An 18,241-nucleotide genomic window follows, 5' to 3' on the forward strand; every position below is an offset into this window, starting at 1 on the left:
AGTTGACAAAGTGGAATTTACGAATGTCATAACAAAATTCAAACCAGTAGATTAAATGAGAAGCAGCAGCAATGGTATATATAAGACAGAACGCAGACAGAAGTGGTTTCAGAGCAGTGTTCTTGAAAGGAAGTGGGAGACAAATTTAAGTAGATTGCTGATGTTTCTTTGCACAGGCTTCACATAGCTTTTGGTGCTGAAACCAGATGCTACTGGGCAACCACCCTTTGCTGACCTAGTATCTAACAAGGCAGGATCATTTCCTAATTGGGTTTCCAAGAACCTTTACAAAAGATTGACAATAACTTGATAATCAGTTATGCGAGAACCAGTGAAACCATAGCAAGTAAAAGGTGGGTCTAACTCCTGGAACACTCTACCCAACACCACTCCCTTCCATGGACTGCCTACAGCAGTTCAAGGCAGCAGCTCACTACTACTTTTTCCAAGGAAAAAGACCTTGTCCAGTTCCCAAAACAAAGAATGAAAAATTGCTCTGATTCCTGCTACAGTTGCAACAGTATTTCCAGAAGGCGAAAAATATAAGGCCTCTTAATGTTGTGGCTTATGAACAAAAAGATGTTACACCTCCTGGTCATATGGGAACTGATTCTCACTCTAATATCATTGTCTTGCAACAGACATTTTGAGTCCTCTACTACCACAAAAAATGCTATTTTACATCATAAACCTATTCTCCCAACACTCCCCCACCCCATCCCTACACATCATCTGCATCCCACTTATAAAAGGTAGAAATTAATTGTCAAAATAAGCGTTAAATGGGCAGAAGCAAATTTCTTTCTGTTTGCCTATCTTCATGCAACCCATACTAAGGGAAATAAAGGAGCTAAAATTAGCTCATTTATTCGAACTGTTAAGACAAGATAAGATAAAACTTTATTTATCCCAAAGGAAATTATTGTTGCAAGGTTGCTCAGTCAGAATATATGCTTTAAATACAAAATGTAAGCATTGAGGTACACGAAAATACAAAATGTGCATTAAAAAGTAATAGTGCAAATCAGATGTGCAATGAAACCATATACTTATATACTTAAGGAAGAGGAACTGTAGTTGCTATTATTCCATCAAGTTATATAAAGTCCAAAAGTTACTTTTTTTGGTTAAAGTTTTACATAAAAGTTTAATAAATGGAATTTTCTCCATAATTTCTACTGGCAAAGCTCATTGCTTTCACTTTGATAAAAAGAATGCATGGAATGATATACAGAAAAATGTGCCATCCAGATGAAATAGGTTTTTTTTCTATAAATAAATACAATTGTTTGTGTAGTGTCTTCATGTTGATATATTACATAGTCTCATGTCTTTTCAAAGGTGTCTCTTCCAGATGGAATGATCTCCACCAGCATATTGCCCTCAACTGGTTTGGACAAACTGCAAGGTTTCTTTAGCAATCCTGCAACAGCACCTACAGAAGAATCATGTAAAGCATTGGGTAAGCATTGCAATGGAATGGATGCAAGCTTTCTATGTGAGAGCTGTGTAATAAATGACCCAGCTGGTATAATGATGATTTGAATACTAAATTAATTTGTCCTAACTGACTGATCTCTCAAACGTGCTTTAACAACTTATTTTACATGGGAAAAGATGGGCTCCGCTGCTGACAATTGCAACAAGGTGCGTGCAGATGTTCCCCATATGAGATGGCTTCATTTACCAAGGGACAAGTAGATAATCGAGGGCCTGGATCAAAGGCCACTAATATCTTCATATCATTCTACCAGGCAACTGATTTAAATGGTTGTATTTCACAGAAGGTTCCTTAATTTAAAGACAGGGTCTCTCTATATTGCAAATAACCTGCCTTATGGAAATATGAATTTATGCAAATTCTTATTTTTTGAAGTATTTTTAAGCTAGCAATAATAATAGTAAAATGTCCCATGGTATTCAAAAAGACTCAATACAGAGCTTATTCCATCAGTTTAATTGTGGGCAGTGTTAGGCGATTGTTCAAAGAAACAAAAGAATATAACAGGTTTGATATTGGTTAGTCTAGAAATCTGACATTTCTGACTTACAGATAAACTGATTTATAGACTATTCTCAGGAACAGAACCCTTACCTAAACCGAGCACTACCTGCATTTAGGCTGCAGGCTTGCTGTGTTTGCACAGAGTGGAGTCTTGTGGACGAAATGGTAAAATGAGCCTTCTATGGATATTAAATATTCTCAAATAGGTATTCTACCCTTCAAGTGGAATTGTAATCTTGGATAGAAGCTGGATCCTCAAGCTCTGAGCTAATTGACTATGAACTGTAAAAATGGTGATCTAGGGAAAAAGAGGTGCTGGCATTTGACCAATTCACTTTCTGTGTTCCTGCAGCTCTTCAGGGGCGTATCTTGGTACTTTCCAAATTATCTGAGTAATCCAGTAATTAATAGTGGGAAATCTTGTCCTGTTCCAAAACCTGGAGAGACTTCAAAGCAAAAGGCTCAAAAATGTTTGGAATTTGTCTTCTTCAATATAAGCAATTATTCTTGCTCATCCCCTCATAAAGGGCTTCTACTCTGTAAGGACTCTATCGATGTCCTTAAATAGTTTGAAAAGTGAAAAGTATTGAACTTGTGTTGTTAGTTGCTTATAAGCCGTATTACAGAATCTCATGATATGTTACGCCTGAGAGTTTTTCTAATGGTCTTTGTATAGAAAGAGATGTGATACTCACTTTTGGGCTCCTATAGGAAATTTAGGAAGTTTTAGTGTTTTGGAATCACAGCATCTGACACCATTTTTTTTAAATTATTGACCAGGTGAATATTCATTGGAGGGGAAGTTTTACATGGGCTCAGACAACGCCAAGCCTGGAAATGAGTCAAAAACCGAGGAGCAGAAAATGCCAAAGGAAGCTTCAGATCCTGCTGACTGGACGAAAGATGAAAGTCAACGGTTTAAGGTTTCAGATTCCTTGCAAGATCAACTAAATGAACTGCAGAAAAGGCAGCAGTTGCCTGTGTCTGATCGGCACGTGTACAAGTATCGCTGTAATCAATGCAGTCTGGCTTTCAAGACCATGCAGAAGCTCCAGATTCATTCTCAGTATCATGCCATTCGGGCTGCCACGATGTGCAGCCTTTGTCAGCGCAGCTTCCGCACTTTTCTAGCCTTAAAGAGACACTTGGAAACGAGTCATCCTGAGCTAAGCGAGTCTGAAGTGCAACAGATTTGTGGGAGTTACCACGTAAATGGGGAGTTCTGGTCGGAGAACGATGTCATCAGTCAAGACGATAGCATCCTGGTACAGGAAATGGATAAAGAAGAAGAACTGGAGCATGATGGGAAAGTTAGCCCGACAGGAAGTGACAGTAGCTCCATTCTAGATGATTTAAGTGCAGAACCAAAGCGAACACTGCCTTTCCGTAAAGGTCCAAATTTTACAATGGAGAAGTTTTTGGACCCTTCTCGACCATACAAATGCACAGTGTGTAAAGAATCTTTCACTCAGAAAAATATTCTCTTAGTTCACTATAATTCTGTATCGCACCTGCATAAGCTCAAGAAAGTTCTCCAAGAGGCATCAAGTCCAGTTCCTCAAGAATCCAACAACAGCATAGATAACAAGCCCTACAAGTGCAGCACATGCAACGTTGCTTATAGCCAAAGCTCGACACTGGAAATACACATGAGATCGGTGCTCCACCAGACAAAAGCAAGGGCGGCTAAGCTGGAAGCTGGGAATTGCAATACCGGAAGTGGAAGCAATAGCGTGAGCAGTAGTAGTAGCGGCCCTGCTACTGGTCAAATGACCGCAGACTCTCATGGGATGGCATCAGCTACTAATAAGGACACCAATGCCGATATCAAAGAAGCAATCAAGAAACAGCTGAGTGATGCTACTTCTCCCCAGTCTGCCCAACATCACCCTCAGTCACCAGTACAATCCCAAGCCCAGGATCAAGCTCAGGCCCAGGCTCAAGCCCAGGCCCAGGCCCAGGCCCAGGCCCAGGCCCAAGCCCAGGCTCAGGCTCAAGCCCAGGCCCAGGCCCAAGCCCAGGTGCAGGCCCAGGCCCTGGCGCAGGCCCAGGCACAAATGCATCTGCAGCATGAACTGCAGCAGCAAGCTGCTTTCTTTCAGCCTCAGTTTCTCAACCCAGCACTGTTACCACACTTCCCTCTGACAGCCGAAGCTTTGCTGCAGCTGCAGCAACCACAGTTTCTCTTCCCATTTTACCTGCCGGGCACCGAATTTAATCTGAACACAGAGCCAGGCTTGCCTGGCTCAGGGGCCTTTGGAATCTCTGCAATGACGGGATCTCTGCTGGATGACTTAAAGCAACAAGTACAAGGGCAACACTTACTGCAGATTCAGCAACAATACAGCCAACAGCACCAAGCCATGCAGTCACAGCAGCTGCCACAAAAGCATCTGCAGCAAGTGGTGAAACCAACAAAGCAGGAGCAAAACACTTTGAATTCCTCAGAGACGCAGTTATTAAAGGAAGCTTATTCCCTGAAAGAAGTCGAGGAACAAATGGAGGTAACAGAAAGCAAGGCACAGCATGATTTTTTAAGTGAATCTGATGCTTTAAAAGAGAATAAGGAGATGAAAAAGCAGAAGTCAGTGGAATCGATGCTTCCCCCTCCTCGTATTCCATCCGGTGCAAGAGGCAATGCAGCAAAGGCTTTGCTGGAAAACTTTGGCTTCGAGTTGGTTATCCAGTTTAATGAAAATAAGCAAAAAGTTCAGAAGAGAAGCAAGAATGGGGAGAGTGAGCGGGTGGACAAACTAGAATGTGAAGCATGTGGCAAACTGTTTTCAAACATACTTATTCTGAAGAGTCACCAGGAGCATGTTCACTGTCAGTTTTTCCCCTTTGGCGAGCTGGAAGTATTTGCCTGTCACTACAGGGAAGCATATGACAAACTGTATCCTGTGGTGCCCTCCTCCCCAGAATCACCGGCCCCTCCACCACCGCCTCCGCCTCCGCCACCTCCGCCTCCGCCACCGCCACCACCAGCTCCTCCCTCGACGGGGAATGGCAAACTCCAAGCATCTGTCCCATCACCATTACCGCCACCGCCTCCTCCACCTCCCCCGCCTCCACCCCCACCCCCTCCACCTTCCTCACAATCCCAAGTACAGATGCCAGTATCCCTGGATCTGCCTCTCTTCCCACCGGTCATGATGCAGCATTCTTCTTTGCCGCCCCAGCTCACGTTGCAGCTCCCAGCCATGGAATCCTTGTCTGCTGACCTCACCCAGCTCTGCCAACAGCAGTTGGGCTTGGATCCCAATTTTTTGAGGCACCACCAGTTCAAACGGCCGCGCACGAGAATCACAGATGACCAGCTAAAGATCTTGCGGACTTATTTTGATATAAATAACTCTCCGACTGAAGAACAGATCCAGGAAATGTCAGAAAAATCAGGACTTCCTCAGAAGGTTATTAAACATTGGTTTCGTAACACCCTCTTTAAAGAAAGGCAAAGAAATAAGGATTCGCCATACAATTTCAACAATCCACCCATTACCACATTGGAAGAATCCAGAACTGATACTTTCTTTAGTACGGGGGAATATTACAAGACTGACGGTACCATAAATAAACGATCATCCCGGACGCGATTCACTGACTACCAGTTGAGGGTTCTGCAGGACTTTTTTGATACGAATGCTTATCCAAAAGATGATGAAATAGAACAGCTATCCACAGTTCTAAACCTACCTACGCGAGTAATTGTCGTCTGGTTCCAAAATGCCCGTCAAAAAGCACGAAAGAGTTTTGAGAACCAAGCAGATACTAAAGATAGTGAAAGACGAGAGCTAACCAATGAACGTTATATTCGAACCAGTAACTTGCAGTATCAGTGTAAAAAATGCAATGTAGTCTTTCCTCGAATTTTTGACCTAATTACCCATCAAAAGAAACAGTGTTACAAAGATGAAGATGATGACGGTCAGGATGATAGTCAAACAGAAGATTCAATGGATGCTACAGACCAGATGCTGTCGAGTCATCCTGATGCACCTGGACCAACAGATCCATCAAAGCCTGCAGCAGGAAAGGTGCTGGGATCCGGTTCAAAATCAAGTTCTAGTTCTGGATCTAGCACTCCTCTGATGCCTTCACCCAAACTAGAGATGGATAAAAATTCACCTAAATCTAACCTACCGTTAGAGAAACCAAAGCAAGCTGAGGCATCTCAAGCCTCTCCAATGGTCAAACTGACATCTTCACCTCCTTCCGAGCCACAGCCTTTAGCACCTCAGCAAAAACAGCCCCAACAACCAATACCGCGACCTCATTCACAGCCTCAGAACACCACTGCGCATCCAACCAGCCCTCTGTCTGTAGCAGTCACATCTTTACAGAACAGCCTACCTCCTCAAATGTTACAATACCAGTGTGACCAGTGTAAATATGCCTTCCCGACTTTGGAACTTTGGCAGGAGCACCAGCACATCCATTTCTTGGCAGCCCAGAATCAATTCCTCCATTCGCAAATCTTGGATAGATCTTTAGATATGCCCTACATGGTTTTTGATCCAAATAGTCCACTGATGGGGGGACAGTTGCTTTCTGGTCCCCCTTCACAGATATCCTCCCAAACTGGTTCATCAGTTCCAACGCCTTCCAATACAGCATCTGGAACAGTGAAGCGTAAATTGGAAGAGAAAGAGGAAAACAATCAAGCTGAAAAGGAAGGCTCAATTTGTAGCGACGAGCCACATCGCGATAAAAGGCTTAGAACAACAATTACTCCGGAACAACTTGAGGTGCTGTATGAAAAGTACTTGCTGGATTCTAATCCTACTCGAAAAATGTTGGATCACATTTCAAATGAAGTAGGCCTAAAGAAACGCGTGGTTCAGGTCTGGTTTCAGAACACCAGGGCTCGTGAAAGAAAGGGGCAGTTTCGTGCTCTTGGCCCAAGCCAGTCTCACCGAAGATGTCCTTTCTGCCGAGCGCTTTTTAAAGCGAAAACAGCACTCGAGACACACATCCGTTCTCGACACTGGCATGAAGCTAAGCAGGCAGGCTACAGTCTCCCCCCGAGCCCGGTGATGCCACAAGACGATGACGGTGAGAGTCCGCAGAAAGATAATTATTTTGAATTTCCAACGTTACTCTTCTCCAAGATTGATGCGTTAAGTGAAAATGATCAATCTGCAGTTTCGACACCTGTGAGTAAAACAGCAGACATGTCACCAAAACATCTTCTGAGCCCTTCATTATTCAAATCGGAATGCAGTGAAGAAACAGGGAGCCCAAACATGGTCCCTGCTGTTGTCAGTTTTGATCTGAATAAGACAGATTATGATGAAACCTCATCGGTTAACACAGCTGTGAGTGATGGAAGTACAGGAGATGAAGGAAACAATGAGAATGAAAACCTTACCGTTAGTACCTCAGAGAGTCGAGCTACTGAGTCTGCAGATATCACAAAAACATCAATAGCTGGTGATCAATTGTCAACGGCGACTACAACGCCCACAGTTGACTATTATGATGAAAGACTTTCCGTGAGCTTACCCAGCCCTTCTCTAAGCTTTATATCAAGAGAAAATGACTTGGATGACAGCGTTGACCGAAGTGAGACATCAAGTTTAGCTGACCCCTGTTCTCCTAGTCCATTTGGGAGCCACGCAAGCCTCAAATCATCCAGATCCAGCGAACGTCCTGGCCATAAACGCTTCAGAACACAAATGAGCAATCTTCAACTGAAAGTCCTAAAATCATGCTTCACTGATTATCGAACACCAACAATGCAAGAATGTGAACTTCTCGGCAATGAAATTAACCTGCCCAAAAGAGTTGTCCAGGTCTGGTTTCAGAATGCTCGAGCCAAGGACAAAAAAATAAAGCTGAACATGGCAAAGTCGTTCATGATGAATCAAAGTGGAAGTGATTCACAGAAAACAGAGTGTTCTTTATGTGGTGTTATGTACACTGCACGTTTGTCTATCAGAGATCACATCTTTTCACAACAGCATATCAATAAGGTGAAGGAAACAGTGGGGTGTCAGCTGGATAAAGAGAAGGACTATCTCGCTCCTACAACTGTCCGACAATTGATGGCCCAACAAGAGTTGGATCGTCTGAAGAAGGCCACAGACGCATTGGGAATTACATCACAACAGCAAGTTTTGCATCAGCAAAGTGTTATGGAGAATAACACATTGCATGGCCTCAATGCTCCAACATCTTATTCAAGCCTCCCAGGACTTTCCTCGGTTATTCTTCCTGGAGTAAATGGTCCTGCTTCATTGCCTAGTTTTCCACAAAACACAACTGGTAAGTTACTTAGATCTATTGGTATTGGTTTAATGTACCACAATACAGTGAAAAGCTTGTCTTGTATCCTGTTTATACAGATCAACTCATTACTCTAGCATTGAGCTAGAATAAGGTAAAACAATAAAAATGCAGAATAAAGTATATAAAAGCTATAAAAATGCAGTGCAGATAAATGATAAAGTGCAATTTATTTCAAATTACTGGAGTTTACTAAATTTATGCAGACTATTTAGGATCTTAAAGTGTTCTTGCCAAACATCTGTCGACACTTAAAGTTTTCTACGTCATGCATTCCAGTGTTGGCATTGTTATCATTTACTAGATCTTGCATGCCTCCCCGTAGAGAGGCAGTGAGAGGGTGAGGTAGAAAAGGTTAGAGCCTGAGTCACACTGGATCTTTGAGATTTGACCTCGTAGGTGTAGAACAATCCTAAGCGTACCTCACATATAGTTACCTGTCTACCCTTTCAACCCGTGTATGGCAAAAGAATCCAAGAAATCGGAAGATATAAACTAAAAGTGAGGAGGTGGAATTAACAAGATACATTTCTGTTTCACATCTATTTAATATTTCAGGAAACTAATGCATATATTCTGAAAGATAACTACCAATTTATGAAATGAGTAGTGTGCTTGTGATGTGTCCATATTCCAGTTTTAAGTTATACAGTGTTAAATGTAATGAAAGGAAGCTAATTACCATACAGCTCATTAAACTAGTTTTAAAAGGAGGAGGTTAATGCTTTGCTAAATATAGATGGAGAAATGCTAGTGTTTGATTGAGAAGTGGAAGGAGATAATTAACATTATTGTTCAGACAAAAGAAGAAAAGTACAAGTTTAAATGCTTTTATGTTAGTAGAAATCTGAAATAATCTTGTGGCTCTGAAGGTATATATATTCAATAACTATTCTTGCATTATTGGTTGGGAGAATTCTGCATAATTAGGGGAACAAAATATATTTTACATTGATGTAGCAAGGTAATCGTTTTGGTAGATGATGAAGCCTAGTGAATAAATGTAACGATTCAGTGCTGCAGCTGGTGCAAATGCTGCCTCATAGTCCGACAAGCCAGGTTCAGTCTCTGATACAATCTGTGGAGAGATTGAAAGTTCTTTCTACGATCAGGTGGGTTTCCGTGGGGTGATCTGGTTTCTTCCCACATCCGATGTACATTCCTGTACATAATTGGCCACTGTAAATTGTCCCTGGTGTGTGTGTTTGGGTGTGTGTGTGGTGAAATCTGGGATGAGTTGATGGGAGGGAGGAGAGAATAGGTTTCAGGAAATTTAGTGCTGATTGGGATTGCTCTGGGAGTCAATGTATCATTTGAAATGTTGTTCTTCTATATCGCATGGAAAAACAGAAGTACAATATCAGTATATGGTAAGGCATTTGAAGGTTTGTATCAAGGTAAAGGTTCAAAGGTTCATTTTTTTTGTCAAAGTGTGGATGTACAATACAACTCTGATATTTGTCTTCTCCAGATAGACATGAAATATAGAAAAACCATACATCAACTCCCCCCGCATGAAAAAGAAACAAAACTCACACGAGTCCCTCAACCTTCCCCGCAGAAAAAAACAGTGACAATACAATTCCCGGACCCTTCAAAAACAGTGACAATACAATCTCTAACCCCCTCACCCACAGAAAAAGCAGCAACAATACAATCTCCAACCCCCAGAAAAAATGGCAGCAACAATAGCAACACATCCCCAACCCCTTCCCGCAGAAAAAAACAGCGACAATAACAATAACAATCCTCGAACCCCTCAACCACAGAAAATAAAACAGCAACAATACAATCCCCAACTCCACCCCCCGTCACTCACGGGGAAAAACAGCCACAATAGCAACACAACCCCAACCCTTACCCACAGAAAAAAACTGTGACAATGACAATCCCGACCTCCTCACTCACAGAAAAGAACAGCGACAGTAGCATCAAAATAAGATGAAACATACCAAGGGTCAGCATACAGTGAAGAGCTGGAGAGCTATTCTGACACAAGAAAAGATGCAGGAAATCGTAATGCACAGTGATGGGAATATTTTTCAGAGACAAAATGGACAGACCAAGAGTTACCAAAGAAGATGATAAAACTACTGGCTATTTCATAGAGGTAATAAGGTACCGTTACTGAACGCAACATGTCAAGTAGGTTTTGAGAGTCTACTGCTTTACACATAGTAACCTAGGTGAACTGATTACCAACTTAATTTTAAAGTAGGTTCTATTATTCATCCAAACTGTGTGATTTTATCTAATACTAAAATAACTAAGCTAAATAGAGAAGAGTGAGGGTGCAAGGCTTTAAAATAACAAGCTTTAGATATTTTAGCTGCCAAGAGAAGATTAGTTGGAGAACAAAATTGGAAACCAAAATTACATAATTATATCACAAACAAGACAAAATCTGCAAATGTTGGTGTGTTACTTACATAACTTTATTGTTCCTTTTCACAATAATGCATGTTTCATTGCCCCTTGTGAAAATTTTGGAATGCAATAGAGTGAGACCTGAGTCCTGAGATACCCTTTTCACTTAATCTTTATCATATGTAACAGTGGGTTTGGATAGGTTACTCAACCATGTCCAGATAGACAGTACTGCTCAAAAGCCTTTGGCATCCTAGCTATATATATGTGCCCCGGACTTTTGCACAGCAATGTAATAAAATTATTGCAGCTGATCACAACAAAAGCACAACTTGCCTTCATCTTGGGTGTTTACATATCTGCATCGTAGATGCCACACCTGCATCAAGCCTAGGAACAGGCATCTCAGCCTGAGAGGTGGGAAAACAGTGGAAGATCATGATGCCCTGCCTTTGGCACTCCTTCTCTGCCACCCCTACCATTCCCAATGTCCTTTGCTCCCGCTAGTTCTACAAACTCGCTCTCCGCTCCACATTGCCAATACAGTTCTAGGCAAAAATCTTAGGCACTAACAAATCTCTCCTCAATCTTTTACATTCTAGGGAATAAAGTCCTAACCTATTCAACCTTTCCTGGTAACTCAGGTCCTCAAATCCCAACAACATCCTTGTAAGTTTTCTCTGCACTCTTTCCTTTAGGTAGGTGAGCAAAACTGGATACAATACTCCAAATTAGGCCTCACCAACATCTTAGATAATTGCAACATAATATCCCAAGTCCTGTATTCAATACTTCGATGATTTCTGAAGGCCAATGTACGAAAAGGTTTTCTTTAAATGTTCCTATCTGTCTGTGACGTCACTTTCAAGGAATTATGGGTATGTATTCGCAGACCCTTCTGTTCTACCACAGCCCTTAGTACCCCACTGCTCACCATCTAAGATCTACCCTGGCAGGTTACTCTTGCTGTACTAAATTCCATCTTCCATTTTTCAGCTGATTTTTCCAGCTGGTCCAGATCCCTCTGCAAGCTTTGATGGTCTTCTTCACTGTCCGCTACACCCCCAATCATGGTGTCATCCGCAAATTTGCTGATCCAGTTTACATTATTTTCCAGATCATTGATATAGATGACAAACAACAATTGGACAGTTGAGCATACATCCCTGATCCATAAGACCATAAGATATAGAGGCAGAATTAGGCCATTTGCCCCAACGAGTCTGCTCCTCCATTTCATTTTGGCTCAACCTCTACCTTAAATATACATAAAGACCTGAATTCCACAGATCCACCACTCTCTGGATAAAGGAAATACCTCCTTATCTCCGTTCTAAAAGGACTCTCCTCTATTCTGAGGCTGTGTCCTCTGGTCTTAGGCTCTCCCACCATCGAAAACATCTTCTCTACATCCACTCTATCAAGGCCTTTCACCCTTCCATAGATTTCAATGAGCTCACCCCTCATTCTTCTGAATTCCAGTGAATACAGGTTCAGAGCCTGAAACGCTTTTCATATGACAAGCCATTCAATCCTGAAATCATCTTTGTGAAGCTTCTTTGAACCCCCTCCAGGTTCAGCACATCCTTTCAAAAATAAGGAGTCTGAACCTGCTCACAATACTCGAATTAAATCCTCACCATGCTTTATAAAGTCTCAACATTACATCATTGATTTTATATTCCAGTCCTCTTGAAATGAATGCTAACATTGCATTTGCCTTCCTCACCACAGAGTCAACCTACAAACTAACCTTTAGGGAATCTTGCACAAGGATCCCCCAAGTTCTTTTGAATCAGTTTTTATATTTTCTCTCCATTTAGAAAATAGTCAACCTTTTAATTTCTTCTACCAAAGTGCATGACCATACACTTCCTGAAACTGTATTCCATCTGCCACTTCTTTGTCTAAATCACTCTATAGCCTCTCTGCTTCCTCAAAACTACCTGCCCCTAAACCTATCTTCATATACAAGTGCTACACCTGCCCTTACACTTCCTCCCTCACCACCATTCAGGGCCCCAGACAGTCCTTCCAGGTGAGGCGACACTTCACCTGTGAGTTGGCTGGTGTGGTATACTGCGTCCGGTGCTCCCGGTGTGGCCTTTTATATATTGGTGAGACCCGACGCAGACTGGGAGACTTTCACTGAACACCTACGCTCTGTCTGCCAGAGAAAGCAGGATCTCCCAGTGGCCACACATTTTAATTCTATGTCCCATTCCCGTTCTGATATGTCTCTCTATGGCCTCCTCTACTGTCAAGATGAAGCCACACTCAGGTTGGAGGAACAACACCTTATATACCATCTGGGTAGCCTCCAACCTGATGGCATGAACATTGATTTCTCTAACTTCCGTTAATGTCCCTCATCCCTTTCTTACCCCATCCCTGACATATTTGTTATTCACCCTTTTTCCTCTCTTTTTCCCTCTCTCTGCCCCTCTCACAGTCACTCCTCCATCACCCTCTGGTGCTCCCCTCCTCCTTTCTTTCTCCCTAGGCCTCCCGTCCCATGATCCTTTCCCTTCTCCAGCTGCGCATCCCTTTTGCCAATCAACTTTCCAGCTCTTAGCTTCATCCCTCCCCCTCCTGTCTTCTCCTATCATTTCGGATCTCCCCCTCCCCCTCCCGTTTTCAAATCTCTTACTATCTTTCCTTTCAGTTAGTCCTGACGAAGGGTCTTGGCCTGAAACATTGACAGTGCTTCTCCCTATAGATGCTGCCTGGTCTGCTGTGTTCCACCAGCATTTCATGTGTGTTGCTTGAATTTGCAGCATCTGCAGATTTCCTCATGTTGGCGTTTTTAAATTCATAACATCTGCAAACTTTGCAACAAAGCCATCAATTCCATCATCCAAGTTATTGACATATAACATAAAAATCTCTCCATCCTTGGCAAACCATTCCAGATATCAATTACCACCAATGGAAAGAAATATTCCCTATGCCCCTTCCACACATTTTCAGTTTCTACGTTACTTTTTACAGATAAACTGGAGAATTATTGATGCAGCATGAATATGTGCTCAGGATACCAAATATCATTATTGAGCTATGTGGTAGAATCTTAATGGAGCAAATTCAATTGTACTTATCTATTTTGTCTATGCTCGGCTAGTGGAATTTTTACTAAAAGTTTATTTCATGATATATGTCAGTGATGATAAACCTGACTCCGAAAGCACTCCACAAACTGTGCTTCTGTATAAGATGTGGGCTGGAGATGGCTTGAGCCATTTGCACAGAAGCAAGTCTCCACTATAAATGTAAGACTTTCCTCAACAAGACGTAAAGGAGGCAATTCTTAACTTGTAGGGTACCTTGCAGGAAGTTCAAATCTTTCTCATCACAGTTCTCTGCCCCCACACCAGGATTCCAACTATTTCCCACCAACAACTGATTGAAATCCTTCTCCCAAAGCACTGACCCAATGCTTAAGGTCTGGACCAGGAGTTCCCAACCTGGGGTCCTTGGTTAATGGTAAGGCTCCATGGCATATAACAAAAGGTTGTGAAATCCCCTCTTGACAAATGTTCTGGCTTTCCCTCATAGGAATAAGAATAAACATTGTTACAATAAAGTAATTTGTCACCATCAGTAAACCAATTAGGACACCTACCTGAATTTAATTAGCATTATTCAGATTTACTATCTTACATAGCTACAATTAAGCACTTTGCATACATTTTCTCACTGAACATATACCACAGGCAGTAAAGGAAATTTAACATTTTAAATGTAATTGAAGTAGATACTCTAAATCAAACTGTTAATCCAAACAAATAATTGCTAAAATGCAATGAAAATTGCATGGAATAAGGTAACACAGAAAGTGAACCATGATCAATAAGGTACCATGATCATCATAGAAATGCAGCAAATTAATTAACCACCTCTTGCGAATGAAATGGAAAATGCGGAACAAGGAGCCAAAGTGTGCTGCAGTTGAGAAGTAGGATGTGCCTCACATGGCCAGGCCATAAGCAGTTCCAAAGGAGGAGCAAATCTTCAGTCTTAACAATTGGTAAGTGTGAATATATTTTACATACTATTTCCTAATGCATTACAAGTACTGTTCATAAAAATTGTCTATCAGCTTACTATCAGCAACCTAAAACAATCATAAAGCATGTGAAGATAATTCTGTGTGTGTATTCCTTGTAAGTACTTATTTTGTATTAATCGTTGCATTTATATTTGATTTTTAAAAAAATACTTAATTCTCTATCAGATCTAATAACACCCTTTATCTCCGCAGGCACCCTTTATTGTTTCTAACTACAAAAGATCCAACTTCAAGAGTTCGAGTACCTCATAGAAAGGCTCAATTAAAGCAGAAGATGGTGCCACCTGATAAGACAAGAATTCACTGGAGAATGCAGCTAAAGAACATATTAGCTTGCTATGCAATGTAGTAACCCTTTACTGATTACTACATCCTCCAGACAGTCTTCACTTGGTAATGCCACATTAACTGATATATTGGAGCTGTCATGTGAGACCAGTTCAAGTATTTACATACCACAGTCACTCCAGAGCTTTTTGGAGGATGACATGTACCTGGTACATTAGACCTGGCCTTGTTAGTGTGAAGTATGAAATACCAGATAACTGATAACAAAGCCTAATCTTAAATGGTACAGACAGAAGAGAAGATCCATTATTTTGTAACTCTGTCCTATATGCAGCACATACTTACTGGTCCTTATGCCGCTGGCATTGAAGGTCCTCTATTTCTGGCGGTGTTCAGGGCTTCCTTCATTTTGTCAGTAGATTCCCCTTGGTTTTCACTACTGTTGGTCACGCAAGTCCAAGGTGGAGTCTCAGGAGTACCAACACACTCCATCACTGTGTCTGTAACAATTTATTTTTACCAGTCAGGCCCTGAACTGAATCCCCGAACCTGGAGGACTTAGCCTTGCCTTTACCCTTTGACCTGATTGGCACGGGTGACCCTACCAAGAAGCAAAGCATAAAGCCCTGACTCCAGTCAGTGTAGCTTATCAGGTCATCGAGGCACACAAGTCTCCAAACCACAAAAAGGTTGTGGTCCTTTTGGAGGATAAGCAGCACATATAAAACCAGAAATTGTCTTCTACATTGTTCTAAAATATGTCAACTTGTCTCTGCCTCCTCTGGTCAATGTAGATTCATCCTTAGCCAAAGGCCTACCATACTTGAAAATGATATCTTGTTTACCTGTAATACTTTTGTACTTGTAGAAATAAAAGTTTGTTCTCTTTATTATTGCTTCTTATTCCATGCATTGCTGGACTTTCATCTAAAGAGTGGTCTTTTGGACACAGAACGGAGCCTAAAAATAATGGCTATTTGTATTCAAATCTCATTCAGTCTTTGAATGCAGCCATCTTTAAGTCTTTGATGGTGCAAGGTAGGTTCAGAAAATGACGGGCCTGGACTTGATGGAAAATGTTGACAGTTCCATCGCCAAATTCAGCGTGCCAATAAATTTAGAATTCCCAAGCAAACATAAATGTCCATAACCTACTGATTGCTCTGTGGTAGTGATTGCCTGAGTATGTTCCAGCACTGATTTAATCTCGCAGTCCAGTGGCAAAAAACAAGCTGGTTGTAGTTCCCCAATACTGATAAGGGGGAATCTGCTCCCTGAACCACAGCCAGGTTAGACCTGGCACTGAGACAGAGAGTTCATCCACTGGAAAGGAGAAGAACAGCTATGAGGGATCTAAGTAAGTATAAAGTCATAACTTCGATGACTAGAGTTTTCTTAATTATTTTAACTTTTTGTTTTCACACATTTTGTTTTTAATTCTTTCATTGATTTTTAATATATGTTGAAAGTTTTTGAATCTCAGGTATATTCAAAAGCATTGATAGCTTTGACAATTGATACAGTGGGACAAGGTTCAGCTGCCAGTCAATTTTTTTTCTCCAGTTGTTTCATAGGGCAGCATGGTAGTGTAATGGTTAGCATAGTGCTTTACAGTCCAGGTGACTAGGGTTCAATTCCCGATGCTGACTGAAAGGAGCTTATACATTCTCCCCGTGACTGCATGGACCCTTCTTCAGGCCCAAAACATCGACTGTTTATCCCTTTCCACGGATGCTGCCTGGCCTGCTGAGTTCCTCCAGCATTTTGTGTGTGCCGCATGGGCTTCCTCCGGGTGCTCTGGTTTCCTCCGACAGTCCAAAGATGTACCAGTTGATAGGTTAATTAGTCATTGTAAATTGTCCCGTGATTAGGCTAGGGCTAAGTCGGGGGTTACTCAATGGACAGTGTGTCTCGAAATGGCCACACTATCTCAATCAATAAATAAAGAAGGGACTTGAGCTGCTTCACTCGCATGTTAACATTACATGGAGCCATTTTGGGTAGGACCAGGAGTGGGCAGCAAGTAGACTGTGGTGAGTCTGGGGAAAAGACAAGCCTGCGCTTACCACGTACTTCAGCTGCAAATACACTCAGCTCAACACTACAGCAAGTTCTGGCCCTCCAATAAAAACCCAAGCTGGCTTGTTGCAGTTGTGAATTATTTAATACCGGTGCACATTCCACTCATATAAGAATGGTATTAAAAACTTATTGTAAAGGAAACTTTTTGCTAAACAATTTAACATGTTACAAGATAATTTTAACTTTGGATGACATAGTAAAATAGTTAATATTGATTCATCCATCTGTTGTAAATTAAGTGAAAGGTAAAATCAGAAAACATATATGAACTGGAGCTTAAAATGGAAATGTCAATACTACTCTATTACTCAAAGTTAAAAAATTCTCCATTGTCTTGAGACACGGTTGAAGATAGTTTTGAATGCAAATTGCAACTTCACCTAATCATCATATCCCCACAAGCCTCCTCCAGCTAAACGGTGAAGATTGTATTCGGTGGTATCCCCGCAGGACAATGAATCTCAGGGCTGTTTGTGGTGACAATATATGTACCCTGATGATAAATTTTATTTTGAACTTTGATAACCATTGAGCCACAGGGCTGCTTCCAATAGATTGTAACTGGTGCAGTTGCAATAGTTGGTAATGCTGGTGGTGGGCTATGTTCCCTCTAAGCTGTGCACGTGTACGTTTTTCAACTAGCGCGCAAAGGAAATTAATGTGAGCACAAAAGGTTAGTTACCTAAAATAATGTAGTAATTAATAATTATGCTTATTGAAAATAACCTTTTAGCTAAATGTTTCTGTTAACTAGTAAGTTGGATTTTCAAATACCACAATGCATGTCACTAATTTAATTCACCTCACCTTTCCTGTTCTGGTTTGTACAGCTGCATCACGGCGGCAGTCATCTTTGGTGGACAGTATTCATATCGTAAAGTTTACAAAGATCTGTTTCAAATCCTGTAGATAGCTTACTAAGTTTTTATTGAAAAAATATTGATTCACTATGTTGAATTCAAAAGAAGCGAAGAGCATGAAGCGCAAAAGACCTGCAAATTTGTTTGAAGTTTTGCTAAGCCAGCAATGTGAAGAAAACATCACAGTAGATACAAGTTCGCTGTTGATTTTTATAAATAGACTTTGTGTTCATTTAGAAGAAAGGTTCCTGAAGATGAGGTACAGGAATGGTCAGCTTTTAATTT

At 41.4% G+C, this 18,241-nt stretch overlaps 1 protein-coding gene across 3 annotated transcripts in view; it reads left to right on the top strand.

Moving 5' to 3' along the window:
- zfhx4 (zinc finger homeobox 4) overlaps positions 1 to 18,241 on the top strand; it is a 268,897-nt gene that overhangs the window by 245,352 nt on the left and 5,304 nt on the right. For all 3 annotated transcript variants that reach the window (XM_059983216.1, XM_059983231.1, XM_059983225.1), the window contains 2 exons: positions 1,342 to 1,462; positions 2,786 to 8,269. In XM_059983216.1, the coding sequence (XP_059839199.1) occupies positions 1,342 to 1,462; positions 2,786 to 8,269 (5,605 nt within the window). The remainder of the gene's footprint in view (positions 1 to 1,341; positions 1,463 to 2,785; positions 8,270 to 18,241) is intronic.

The sequence above is a fragment of the Hypanus sabinus genome, chromosome 1, assembly GCF_030144855.1.
Source record: "Hypanus sabinus isolate sHypSab1 chromosome 1, sHypSab1.hap1, whole genome shotgun sequence".
NCBI classification, from domain to species: Eukaryota; Metazoa; Chordata; class Chondrichthyes; order Myliobatiformes; family Dasyatidae; genus Hypanus; species Hypanus sabinus.